Source organism: Megalobrama amblycephala, linkage group LG14, assembly GCF_018812025.1.
Source record: "Megalobrama amblycephala isolate DHTTF-2021 linkage group LG14, ASM1881202v1, whole genome shotgun sequence".
Classification (NCBI taxonomy): domain Eukaryota; kingdom Metazoa; phylum Chordata; class Actinopteri; order Cypriniformes; family Xenocyprididae; genus Megalobrama; species Megalobrama amblycephala.
The window spans coordinates 43,001,164-43,013,975 of record NC_063057.1 but is presented as its reverse complement, the minus strand read 5'-3'; the positions used below and the strand labels follow the sequence as shown (position 1 = coordinate 43,013,975).

Genomic DNA, 12,812 nt, shown 5'->3' with positions numbered 1-12,812 from the left:
ATGAGCTTGCGGGCTCCCGTTTCCTCGCGTGCAGATCTGTTATCCTCTCGCGGAAGTGATTTACTGCGCGCGCAAGCATCAATTGTGCGCTCGGTCATTAATGGCATTAAAATGCCGCCATAAGGAAACCCCTCTTTGTGTGCAATGAAGCTTCAAAGTGGTGTATAATTTGGTTCAAGCAGTGAAGTGTACAGAGAAAGGATGGCATATAGTAGTCTGTATGTTTGTGTGACAGTGTTGTTCTTCAGCACTTTGATCTCTTCACAGCTCCTTCAGACCTGTCGACTCATCCGCAGCACCTCAGACCTGCCTGTGCTAACCAGTGAAGGAGACATCATGATCGGCGCCCTCTTTTCTCTACACGACACTGTGCTGGAATCTCCTCCATCTTTTACTGCAGAGCCACATCCTACGCAGTGCTCAGGGTCAGTCTGTAAATATCCTAAAATATTACAATGCTGCATTTATGCTAAACATTTTGAAATTGTATGGTGTTTTCGTTTTTCTATCCTTTGCTTCTTAATGAAATTTCAGACGTATATTGTTAAGCATTTTTACAATATTACTATTGTAATGTTATGAACATTAAAACATGGTATTTTGTTGATAATTTAATGCTCTTTGTCCCAAAAAGGTTTAATTTCCGAACCTTTCGATGGATGCAGACAATGATTTTTGCCATAGAGGAGATCAACAGAGACAAACGACTCCTAGCCAACTTAACTCTGGGTTATAAGATTTATGATTCATGCAGTACCCCTTTTCATGCCCTCCGCACAGCCTTGGCTCTAATGAATGGGAATGAAGGGGGTACAGGCAAACCAGAGTGCCGAGGCCGGGTGCCTGTTGTCATTGGTGATGGAGGATCCACATTATCCCTAGTGGTTGCACGCTTTCTGGGTGTTTTTCACGTTCCACAGGTGAGTTGTGCATTTTTAATACGCTTGCAGAGGTACATTCAGTCATGTCATCATGTCCTTTTCTCTCCCTAGGTAAGCTATTTCTCAAGCTGTGCATGTCTCAGTAATAAACTAGAGTTTCCTTCATTTCTGAGGACTATGCCTAGTGACTTTTTCCAAGTGGATGCTCTTGCACAGCTAGTGCAACACTTCGGTTGGAGCTGGTTAGGCACATTTGCAGGGGATGATGCTTATGGCCGTGGTGGGGCTCAAATTTTTAATGATGAAGTGACCAAACTAGGTGCATGTATCGCTTTTTATGAAATTATCCCAAAAAACCATGACCAAACAGAGATGTCCAGGATTGTAAAGAGGATCCGTGAGACGGGAACCCGTGTGGTGCTGGTCTTTGCTCTAGAGCAAGATGCAAGAGCTCTCTTCTGGGAGGCCCTTCAGCAAAACCTCACCGGTATTCAATGGTTGGCCAGCGAGGCCTGGATCACAGCAGCCGTCCTCTCCACTCCTGAATTCCACTCCATCCTTCAGGGCTCCATGGGCTATGCCATCCGCAGGGCTGATATACCTCGCCTGCAGCCTTTCCTGCTACGGCTACATCCCTCCAAATACCCACAGGACCCATTTGTTGTGCAGTTTTGGCAGGAGATGTTTAAGTGCTCTCTAGGCACAAGCACCTCAATTAGACCCCCCTGTAATGGCTCTGAAGTACTTGCCAATACAGGTAACATCTACTCGGATGTATCTCAGCTCAGAATCTCTTATAATGTTTATAAGGCAGTGTACGCCATTGCACACGCTCTGGATTCAATGCTGCACTGTGAACCTGGCAAAGGACCTTTTGCTGGGGGATCGTGCCCCAACTCCAGCAGCATACAGCCATGGCAGGTAAAAGATGTTCTTTAGTTTAGATAATGACGTTTAAACAGATGTTACAACTGTTCCCTTTTTATGTTTTGCCTTTCTTTTATCCACTCTTTGTGTCTTATCCTATCACTCATACACATGAAGCTCCTGGATTATTTAAAGCATATCCACTTTACTAATGACTTTGGTGAGGAGACCAAGTTTGACAGAAATGGAGATCCTGTGGCCATGTATGATCTCATCAACTGGCAGCTCATTGGCAATGGAGAGGTGCGGTACGCCACTGTGGGGAGATTTGATGAAACGATGCAGCCTAAACTAGTGATTGAAGAGAAAAACATAATCTGGAATGGAAACCAGAGACAAGTAATGCTCCAGTGTGAATTATATTTTACAATTTTGTTTGCTTTTCCTCCCTATAGCTCTTGTGTTTGCTGGGTACTTGTGCATAACTTTATGATGAGTATCTCTGTAGTTTGTCCTTTCTCTGAATTGCAGGTCCCTATATCCGTCTGTAGCACCAGCTGTCCTCCAGGGACTAGAAAAGCTACCAGGCCAAACTTTCCTCTCTGCTGCTTTGATTGCATTATCTGTGCAGCTGGGGAGGTTAGCAATCAGACAGGTATGTCCTAAATCAGAGGTCTCCAAACTTGGTCATGGAGGACCACTGTCCTGCAAAGTTTAGCTCCAACCCCAATTAAACACCTGAACCAGCTCATCAACATCAAGGTCTCACTAGGCTTAGAAGAAACTTAAAGCAGATGTGTTGGAGCTTGTTGGAGCTAAACTCTGCAGGACAGTCACCCTCCAGGACCGAGTTTGGACCCCTGTCCTAAATCAACTCTGTCCTGCTGATGTTCGAGGACTAATTTAGATTTGTTTAAATGTATTTTCTACTGTGCACAGTTGACACTAGTCAACATTTGAAATTGACCAAACCCTTTCATCCATTCTTAGGACAACTTTTTTGGTCCACTTCAAATGTTGACTACTGTATTTATCGTAGAGGAAAGATTATCTTCTACTTTTATTCATCAGATGCCTTAGAGTGTGAAAAGTGCCTCCCTGAGTTCTGGTCCAATACTAGACGAGACACCTGCATCCCAAAGCTGGTGGAGTTCCTTTCCTACAACGATACCATGGGCATCACTTTGCTGGCTGTGGCTCTGCTGGGATCCTGTTTCACACTCGCAGTTGCTCTGATATTTGTCCTTAAACGCCACACACCTTTAGTCAAAGCTAACAACTCGGAGCTCAGTTTCCTCATTCTTAGCTCACTGTGGCTTTGTTTTTTGTGTGCACTAGCATTTATTGGGCAGCCCACATCCTGGTCATGTGGGCTTCGCCACACTGCATTTGGTATTGCATTCTCCCTCTGTCTGTCCTGCATCCTTGGAAAGACTATGGTGGTACTCATGGCTTTCAGAGCCACACTACCTGGCACTAATGTCATGAAATGGTTCGGCCCTCTACAGCAGCGTGGCATTATCTTCTTATGCACAGCTGTGCAGTTGGTGATTTGCTGCACATGGCTGAGTGTGGCACCTCCTGTCCCACGTAAGCTCATGACTCGTGAAACTGCCCGGATTATTCTTTTGTGTGATGTGGGCTCTCCACTGGCCTTCTCCCTGGTGCTAGGCTACATCGGCCTGCTTGCAGCTGTCTGCTTCCTGCTGGCCTTCTTTGCTCGAAAGCTCCCAGATAATTTCAATGAGGCTAAATTCATTACTTTCAGCATGCTGATCTTCTGTGCCGTGTGGATTGCATTTGTGCCGGCGTACGTCAGCTCACCGGGGAAGTACACTGTGGCCGTGGAGATTTTTGCCATTCTGGCCTCCAGTTATGGCCTGCTGCTGTGTATATTCACCCCAAAATGTTACATCATTCTGCTTAAACCTGAGAAAAATACAAAGAGATATTTGATGTCCAAATCTAATTCAGAAAGGAAATATTGAAATGCTTACTGATTAAAAGTTTGTGTTCTTGATTTTCACCAGTTTTAGATTGCTTTTTGTGGTTTTGTTTCATAAAATAAACAATTGTTATGTCCTTTAAATATGAATGTTGCACTGTTTATTACAATTAAAGCTTATTTTATCAAAATCAAATTTCACCAGCATTCATGATAAACCTTCCACATAAAACATGATTTAAACAACAGTATTAATATTTGAACCCAAAGTCTAAATCTTTCCAACCCACGTTTTACCCTGTAGTTGTAAGATCCTATCCTTTTTTTTTGTTGTTCTGTCCTCAGTAGTGAAAGAGAACCATTTTATTTCCCCTGAGCGTAAAAAGCCATGTGCCATAAAACAAAAAAAAAAAAACAAAAAAGCCATGTGCCATAATTTAAAAGAAGTTGGGCATGTAATCATCCATTCTCTTCCACTCATTGAACGCTGCAATAACAACTGCACACTAATGATTTCATCCACTTCAGTCACACGTTTGTAATAAGGTTGATCATATCTGCTTCATCTTCATCATCAGGGGAAAAGAGAAGTAGACACTCTAGTCCCTAAGGAAAGATCATTTCACAACACTGGGAACATTATTAATTTCATTGGTCCTTCTCAGGATGCAATGATTTTTTAATTTTTTTTTTTATTTATGATATTTAGTCCCTTTATTTGAAAAGAATACTGATTAAATGTTAAGGGAGTATAAGGAATTTATAAGGGAATGTTGCCTCTCCCATAGTCAGAGTAGTAAAAAAAAAAAATAGAGTTTTCTGTTCTTAAACTATTACATGCCATGGTAAATATGTGGTTGCCCTGCACACACACACACACACACACACATTGGGTTTCAGTGTTTTATAGGGACATTCTATACAGACATATTTATACTGTACAAACTGTATTCTATCTCCTAACCCTAATCCTACCCATCACAGAAAACCTTCTGCATTTTTCATTTTCAGATTTTCAAAAAAAAAAATCACTTAGTTTGGTTTAAAAGCTGTTTTCCTCATGAGGACAAGGACAAAGATTTTAGAGAAAACACTTTGTGGGGACATTTTGTCACCATAATATATGGGGTATATCTGAACTGTGTGTGTATATGTGTGTGGTTCAGATAAACCTTACATTATGGGGACAAAATATACCCACAAAGATGGCAAAATCCAAAATTAAGGATGTACGATGCCACTTTTTCCAGAATAAGGCCTTATACCTTTTTGGTACTCGCCGATAACAATACCAATATATTTTTACAGCATTTGTAATTAGATAGAGAAACAAAAAAGGATACACTGTCAGAAAAAAAGGTACGGTGCTGTCACTGGGGCTGTATCCTAATGTACAAAGGTAAAAAGGTACTAATATGTACCTTTAAGGTACTAATATGCACCATTTAGGTAAGGTACAAAGACCTTTTCACTTTTATTATACCCTTTTTTTCTGACAGTATATGAATCATATTCATTGATTTAACTTATTTAGCAAATGTATATTTCCTTCAGTTATTTTCATGCTTAGTTAAGCCTGTTGAAATGTATTTTACGGGCCTCAGTTCATTCTTTTGCTCTTCATATTTTCTCTTTCATTTAGCACAGGGCAAATTGAGAGCTGCTTCAGTAGGGCTCAATGCTGAGGATTTTTTTCTACTGGCCCGGTTGAGTCAGTGGCTCAAATGTGAAATATCATAATTTTCTATTAAAATTTTGTTAGAAGAGCAAGTCCTCCAAAAAAACAGTCAGCATTAAAATAAGAGAAAAAAATCAAATTACAAATAGTACAAATAAATACAATAGAACAAAGATACAAATTAAATAAACAGTGCTTTTCTTGTTTTTAGGTAGTTTAGAAGTTTAGAACAGTATTTTTCAGCTACAGAGTTTGAATGAAGTAATGCAATGCAAATGCAAAATAACACTGCATAGTCTTCACTGTAAATATAGATTAATTTATATAAATTTTATTAAAGTTAAACTACAAACGTTCCTGTGAAAAAAGTGCTACGCACTCAATCCATTCTGTGTTTCGCTTATCAGCTTGTGCACAGCATTTAGGCGTATATTTAATTCTTAATTAGATATGCTCTGTTGTTGTTGTTTCGTCTCAAACATTGTACTGCACACGCTGCATAGTATCAGAGCATTTTAGGGTTAGTTCCACACCCGTAAGACATTCGTTCATCTTCGGAACACAAATTAAGAGATTTTTGATAAAATCTGATGGCTCAGTGAGGCCTCCATTGCCAGCAAGATACACTTTCAGTGCCCAGAAAGCTATTAGAGATGTATTTAAAACAGTTCATATGACTGCAGTAGTTCAACGTTGATGTTATGAAGCGATGAGAATACTTTTTGTACGCCAAAAAAACTAAATAACGACTTTATTTTAACAATCTTTTGTTTCGAATCAGTGGTTCAGAGTGTGTATCAAACTGCCAAAGTCATGTGATTTCAGTAAACGAGGCTTTGTTACGCCATAATTGTTTCGAAACATTTCGAAATTTCAGTGGTTCACGTGACTTTAGCAGTTTTTACACACTCCGAACCACTGATTCAAAACAAAAGATTTGTAAAGCTTCAAGCTTCATGAAGCAGTGTTTTGATATCGCCCATCATAAGATATTGTTTAATAAACTCGTTATTTTGTTTTTTGGCATACAAAAAGTATTCTTGTCGCTTCATAACATTAAGGTTCAACCACTCTAGTCACATGAACTGGTTTAAATATGTCTTCAGTAGCTTTCTCGGCGTTTGAAAGTGTAAATTAACTTGCTGTCAATGCAGGCCTCACTGAGCCATCGGATTTTATCAAAAATATCTTAATTTGTGTTCCGAAGATGAACGAAGGTCTTACAGGTGTGGAACGGCATGAGGGTGAGTAATTAATGACAGAATTTTCATTTTTGTGTGAACTAGCACTTTAATAAGTAGGCACGAGCACAGTATTGGACCCGATACCAGTACTGGTATTGCTATTGGTGCATCCCTATCTGAAATCTTTGTCCTTGTTGGGACATTTTTTGGTCCCCATGAGGAAAACAGCTTATAAATCATACTAAGTGACGTTGTTTGAAAAATTAAAAATTAAGAAAACGTAATGGGTAGGTTTAGGGGTAGGAGATATAATATACAGTTTGTAAATAAAAAGCATTATGTCTAAAGAATGTCTTCATAAAACATGGAAACCCAATGTGTGTGTCAAAATATGATCCATGATTTTTTCCCATAATAGTTTTAAAATATTGAGCTTAACAAGGTCAACATTAGTTTAGTCTAAAATAAATTCATTGAAGAATGGCAAAGATGGCTTCCTGAACATTTCATTTATTTTCATTTAAAGAAACTTTAATTTAAAAATGTGTAATTTTTTAAAATTCTTATCTTGTTTCTGAATGTCACAAACATGTGTTTGTGTTTTAGGGACTGTCCTTTCTTGTCCTCTTATTGAATATGAACTGAAATAAACCTGTTTTGAAGAGATTCTACCAGAGGCTCTTTGTTATTTTATTGGGTATTATTTTTATGAATAGGTTGAATTGATGCTTCGATTTTACGCTAACATATTGTATATTGTGTGTTCATATAGCTTTGTCCAGATTAGTGTGCATGTGTGTGTGTGTGTCCTCATTTCATGTCCCTGTAGAGAGCATCTTCAGTACATCACCTCTATAAAGTCCTTCACCCAGATCCCCAGTTTCCAGTTGTGGCTTAGAAGAACACTGTGCAGAGATCGAGATGAAGATGCCAGTCCTCCAGGTTGTACATTTGGTATTTTCTTTTCTCTACCCAATTCAAAGCAACTCAGAGGCAGACTGTAAACTCTGGAAGGACCTAGACTCAACTGTTGTCTATAAGGAGGGCCATGTAGTTCTGGCTGGGATGTTTCCCATCCACTCCAAAGGCGTCGACCAGGAGCTGAACTTTAGAAGTCCACCAGACCAAAGGAAATGTAGGGGGTAACGAAAAAAAATCAGCCTGCAAAGCTGATTATTGTTTATTTTAGAGTTTATTGCGTCAATGTTGGAATATGTACTGATATCCTTACCACATTTTGTTTAGAAACTAAATGTTAAGACTTTGTATCAGCCTGTGCTTGTATAATCTATTTTTGAGGATCTTTCTTCCAGGTTTAACATGCGAGTGTTCCGCTGGTCTCAGTCGATGATCTTTTTCATTGAGGAGATCAACCGAGACCCTACCCTTCTGCCAAACATCACACTGGGCTACAGGCTGTATGACACATGTGGGCTGACTGCTCTGTCTCTGAGGACTGCATTGTCTGTAGTCTCTCAACCCATGAAGAGGAGCAGTTCGGGGGAATGCTCCTCCCCGAGCATCCCCATCATTATTGGGGACTCTGGATCCACCCTGTCAATGGCCATCTCCAGAGTACTCAACCTGTTCCGCATCCCGCTGGTAAGGGCAGATCAGCAAGTCAAAATTGTTCTGTATTTGTATACTCTTTGTCTGAATCTCTGTCCACATCTTTGCTTCAGGTGAGTTATTTTGCCTCATGTGCTTGCCTAAGTGACAAGCACCAGTTCCCTTACTTCTTTCGCACAATTCCCAGTGATGTTTATCAGGCCAACGCTCTTGCTCGTCTGGTGAAGCACTTCGGATGGACTTGGGTGGGCACAATGGGAGCCGACGACGCTTATGGGCGCACAGGCATTGATCTGTTCACCACTGCTGTGACACAGTTGGGGGTGTGCGTGGCTTATCGAGTAATCATACCCAAACTGCCAACTCAACAACAGCTGCAGGATATCGTCAAGACCATTCGAGATTCCACAGCACGTGTTTTGGTGGTTTTTGCCATCGAGGAGGACATCAAACCAGTAGTGGATGAAATAATTCGGCAGAATGTGACTGGGAAGCAGTGGGTGGCCAGTGAAGCCTGGGTGACTTCCACTCTCATCTCCACTGAAGAGAACTATCCCTCACTAAGTGGCACCATCGGCTTCGCCATCCGCCGAGCTGAGATACCCGGCTTCAAACAATTCCTTGAAAGCGTACAGCCTCTGGCTGAGCCTTACAATGCATTCGCAAGGGAGTTCTGGGAAACACAGTTCCAGTGCTCATTAAACACAAGACTTCCTGCTCCCTCCACAACTGAACAAGTGCACTACAGCCATAGCTGTACTGGCACAGAGAGAGTCCAGGATATTCACAGTATCTACAATGATGTGTCCGAGCTCAGGGTGACATACAACATGCACAAGGCTGTTTACGCGGTGGCACATGCACTGCATAACCTGCTTCAGTGTCAAAGAGAGAAAGGGTCTGGCTTGACACAGCAGTGCCCGGATATTCATAACCTACAGCCATGGCAGGTACAGCAATTATGCTTTTTTAAGCCATATTCTTGACTTTAATGGTAATATTGTCTGTGCATTAATGATCTCCAGGTTGTTGAGGTTCTGAGGAAAGTGAACTACACAAACATGTTTGGAGATTTGATCCACTTTGATAAGAACGGAGACCCTGCTGGATCATACGACATCGTGAACTGGCAGAGAGGGTCGGATGAGGGTCCGGTACAGTATGTTACAGTGGGTCGCTTTGACTCCTCTCTTTCGACAGCACAGCAGTTAGTGCTCAACCAGGACAAAATCATCTGGCATGGAGGAACTAAGAAGGTAAAATGATGTATTCTCATACTTGGTAACTGATGATCAAAATTTTTTTTTTTTTTTTTGAATGGACAATTTAACTCATTTTAAATAATGTGTGATAATTGTTTTACATTTTATCAAAGGTGACGTATCAGTTCATCAATTACTTGGAACTTTGGAATTTATTTTTATCAATTATTTTTTATTATTATTATTGGGTAGTGACTATATAATCACACAAAGGTTTTCATTACAATGCCTTGTCTCTCTCTCTCTCTTACAGATACCAGTGTCTGTGTGCTCTGCTAGTTGTCCACAGGGATACAGAAAGGTTACACGAGAGGGTCAGCCTGTGTGCTGCTATGACTGTGTGCTTTGTGCAGAGGGCAGCATCAGCAATACAACTGGTATTATCAGACTCACACACACAATGACTGTTATTAGTGTCTGTTAACCTTTTTTAAACAATTTATTACAAATCACCATTAAAACATCTTTCCTTTGAATGAAGTTTAGGTTAAAGGGTTAGTTCACCCAAAACTGAAAATTCTGTCATTAATTACTAACCCTCATGTCGTTCCAAACCTGTAAGACCTTCGTTGATCTTCGGAACACAAATTAAGATATTTTTGATGAAATCTGATGGCTCAGTGAGGCCTGCATTGCCAGCTAGATAATTCACTCTTTCAAATGCCCAAAAAGTTACTAAAAACATATTTAAAACAGTTCATGTGACTACAGTGGTTCAACGTTAACATTACAAAGCGACAAGAATACTTTTTGTGCGCCAAAAAAACAAAATAACGACTTTTCAACATATAGAGTGATGGGCGATTACAAAACACTGCTTCATGAAGCTTCAAGAATCTTTTGTTTCGAAATCGGTGGTTTGGAGCGTCAAACTGCCAAAGTCACGTGAACCATTGACATTTTGAAACGATTCAAAGTTTTTATGACGTAACAAAGCCTCGTTTACTGAAATCACGTTCGAAACAAAACATTTGTAAAGCTTCATGAAGCAGTGTTTTGAAATCGCCCATCACTAGATATTGTTAAATAAAGTTGTTTTTTTGTTTTTTTTTGGCACACAAAAAAGTATTCTTGTCACTTCATAACATTAATGTTGAACCACTACAGTCACATGAACTGTTTTAAACTGCTGTTTGTCTTTAGTAGCTTTCTGGGCATTTGAAAGTGTTAATTATCTTGCTGTCAAAAGAGGCCTCATTGAGCCATCAGATTTCATCAAAAACATCTTAATTCATGTTCCGAAGATGAACGAAGGTCTTACGGTGTGGAACGACATAAAGGTGAATAAATAAAGGATTACTGTAGTTCACTTTAAAATAAAAATTTCCTGATAATTTACTCACCCCCATGTCATCCAAGATGTTCATGTCTTTCTGTCTTCAGTCGAAAAGAAATTAAGGTTTTTGATGAAAACATTCCAGGATTTTTCTCCTTATAGTGGACTTCAATGGGCACCAAACGGTTGAAGGTCAAAATTACAGTTTCAGTGCAGCTTCAAAGGGCTTTAAACGATACCAGACGAGGAATAAGGGTCTTACCTAGAGAAACGATCGGTCATTTTTGGAAAAAAATGTAAATGGATATGCTTTATAAACGCAAATGATCGCCTTCCAAGTGGTTTTGCCAAAACCTCACTTTCACATTCTTCAAAAAGCTTACGCTGTATGTCCTACGCCTGTCTGTAGGTAGAATAGGGAAAGCGTAGGAAGTACAGCGTAAGCTTTTTGAAGAATACGAAAGTGCGGTTTTGGCAAAACCACTTGGAAGGTGATCATTTGTTTGTATAAAGCATATACATTTACATTTTTTTCAAAAAATAACCGATCGTTTCTCTAGATAAGACTCTTATTCCTCGTCTGGTATCGTTTAAAGCCCTTTGAAGCTGCACTGAAACTGAAATTTTGACCTTCAACCAACTTCAACCTTAATTTCTTTTCAACTGACGAAAAAAATACATGAACATCTTGGATGACATGGGGGTGATTAAATTATCAGAAATTTTATTTGAAAGTGAACTAATCCTTTAATGACCGAATTTTCATTTTTGGGTGAACTAACCCTTTAATGTCCTTTTCTGTGTGTTTATGCATCCATTTTTAGATCAACCTGAATGCATGCTTTGCCCAGAAGACTTCTGGTCCAATCAGCGTCGCAACCTTTGTGTTCCCAAGCAGATCGAGTTCCTATCCTACTCAGAGGCTTTTGGCATGATCCTGGCAGCTATAGCCATTCTGGGTGCTGTTGCTGCAATGACAGTTGCTGCAATCTTCTTTCGCCATCGTGACACACCTCTGGTTCGGGCGAATAATTCAGAACTGAGCTTTCTGTTGCTGATTTCTCTCACTCTCTGCTTCATATGTGCACTAACCTTTCTGGGTCAGCCATCACGCTGGGCATGCCCTCTTAGACGGACTGCTTTTGGCTTGACCTTTGCTCTCTGCCTCTCCTGTCTCCTCAGTAAGACTCTAGTGGTGCTTATGGCCTTTAAAGCCACGTTGCCTGGTAACAACACTGCGCGTTGGTTTCGCCCCCCTCAGCAGAGACTGGGTGTGTTCTTTTGTTCGGTCCTGCAGGGTGGGGTTTGCGTGGCTTGGCTTGTCACAGCACCGCCATATCCAGTGAAGAACACCTGGCTGTACCGCGACCGGATCATTTTAGAATGTCACCTGGGTTCAGTCGCACTTTTCTGTTGTGTGTTGGGTTACATTGGCTGCTTAGCTGCCTTCTGCTTCATCCTGGCTTTTTTAGCCCGAAAATTGCCTGATAATTTTAATGAAGCCAAATTCATCACGTTTAGTATGCTTATATTCTGTGCTGTTTGGATCACCTTTATCCCAGCTTATGTGAGTTCCCCTGGGAAGTTTACTGTAGCTGTGGAGATATTTGCCATTTTAGCTTCTAGTTATGGAGTACTTTTGTGCATTTTTGCACCTAAATGTTACATCATTATTTTCATGCCTGAGAGGAATTCTAAAAAGTTTCTCATGCATCAAAAATGATTTACCATGTCATGCTGTACTCTTTTGTGTCTTTGAATGCTTGTTAACATTCACTTCATTTTTAATGAATAAAAAAGACAAAACTTTGTATGTTGAATCACTTCATATTCATATTTAACAAGTTAAATAAAATCAAGAAAATCACCAAACGTGAATAATGCTCAAGCAAGAACAAACCTGTTGCTGAAGCTCAAATATGTGTAACACACGAGAATGAACCTCATTGGTTATGGCTCATTGGTATTGTAAATCAGCCTTAATACTGTCTTCGCATGCTATCAGAATTAGTTTCCTAGGTAAAACTGCTCATGAACACACTCTGAAATCAAAACTTGAATGCAATTGAGCTCGTAATCACGACTTCAGAACTTGAAAGTAGGACATTTCTGATAGCACATCACTGAAGCTGGTCTCACTCAGGGGTTTA

The 12,812-nt window shown here is 40.1% G+C and overlaps 2 protein-coding genes across 2 annotated transcripts; both read left to right on the top strand.

The window, feature by feature from the left end:
- The first annotated feature begins 128 nt into the window (after positions 1-128).
- LOC125245717 (extracellular calcium-sensing receptor-like) lies at positions 129-4,567 on the top strand. Its single transcript, XM_048156433.1, has 6 exons — positions 129-425; positions 635-920; positions 993-1,802; positions 1,926-2,147; positions 2,280-2,403; positions 2,820-4,567. Exons 1-6 carry the CDS (start codon positions 202-204, stop codon positions 3,734-3,736), a joined length of 2,583 nt encoding a protein of 860 aa, XP_048012390.1. The 5' UTR covers positions 129-201; the 3' UTR covers positions 3,737-4,567.
- A 2,369-nt stretch (positions 4,568-6,936) lies between these two features.
- LOC125245716 (extracellular calcium-sensing receptor) lies at positions 6,937-12,473 on the top strand. Its single transcript, XM_048156432.1, has 6 exons — positions 6,937-7,697; positions 7,869-8,157; positions 8,238-9,074; positions 9,150-9,380; positions 9,640-9,763; positions 11,487-12,473. The coding sequence occupies exons 1-6, from the start codon at positions 7,477-7,479 to the stop codon at positions 12,383-12,385; spliced, it is 2,601 nt and encodes an 866-aa protein (XP_048012389.1). The 5' UTR covers positions 6,937-7,476; the 3' UTR covers positions 12,386-12,473.
- Positions 12,474-12,812: the final 339 nt, after the last annotated feature.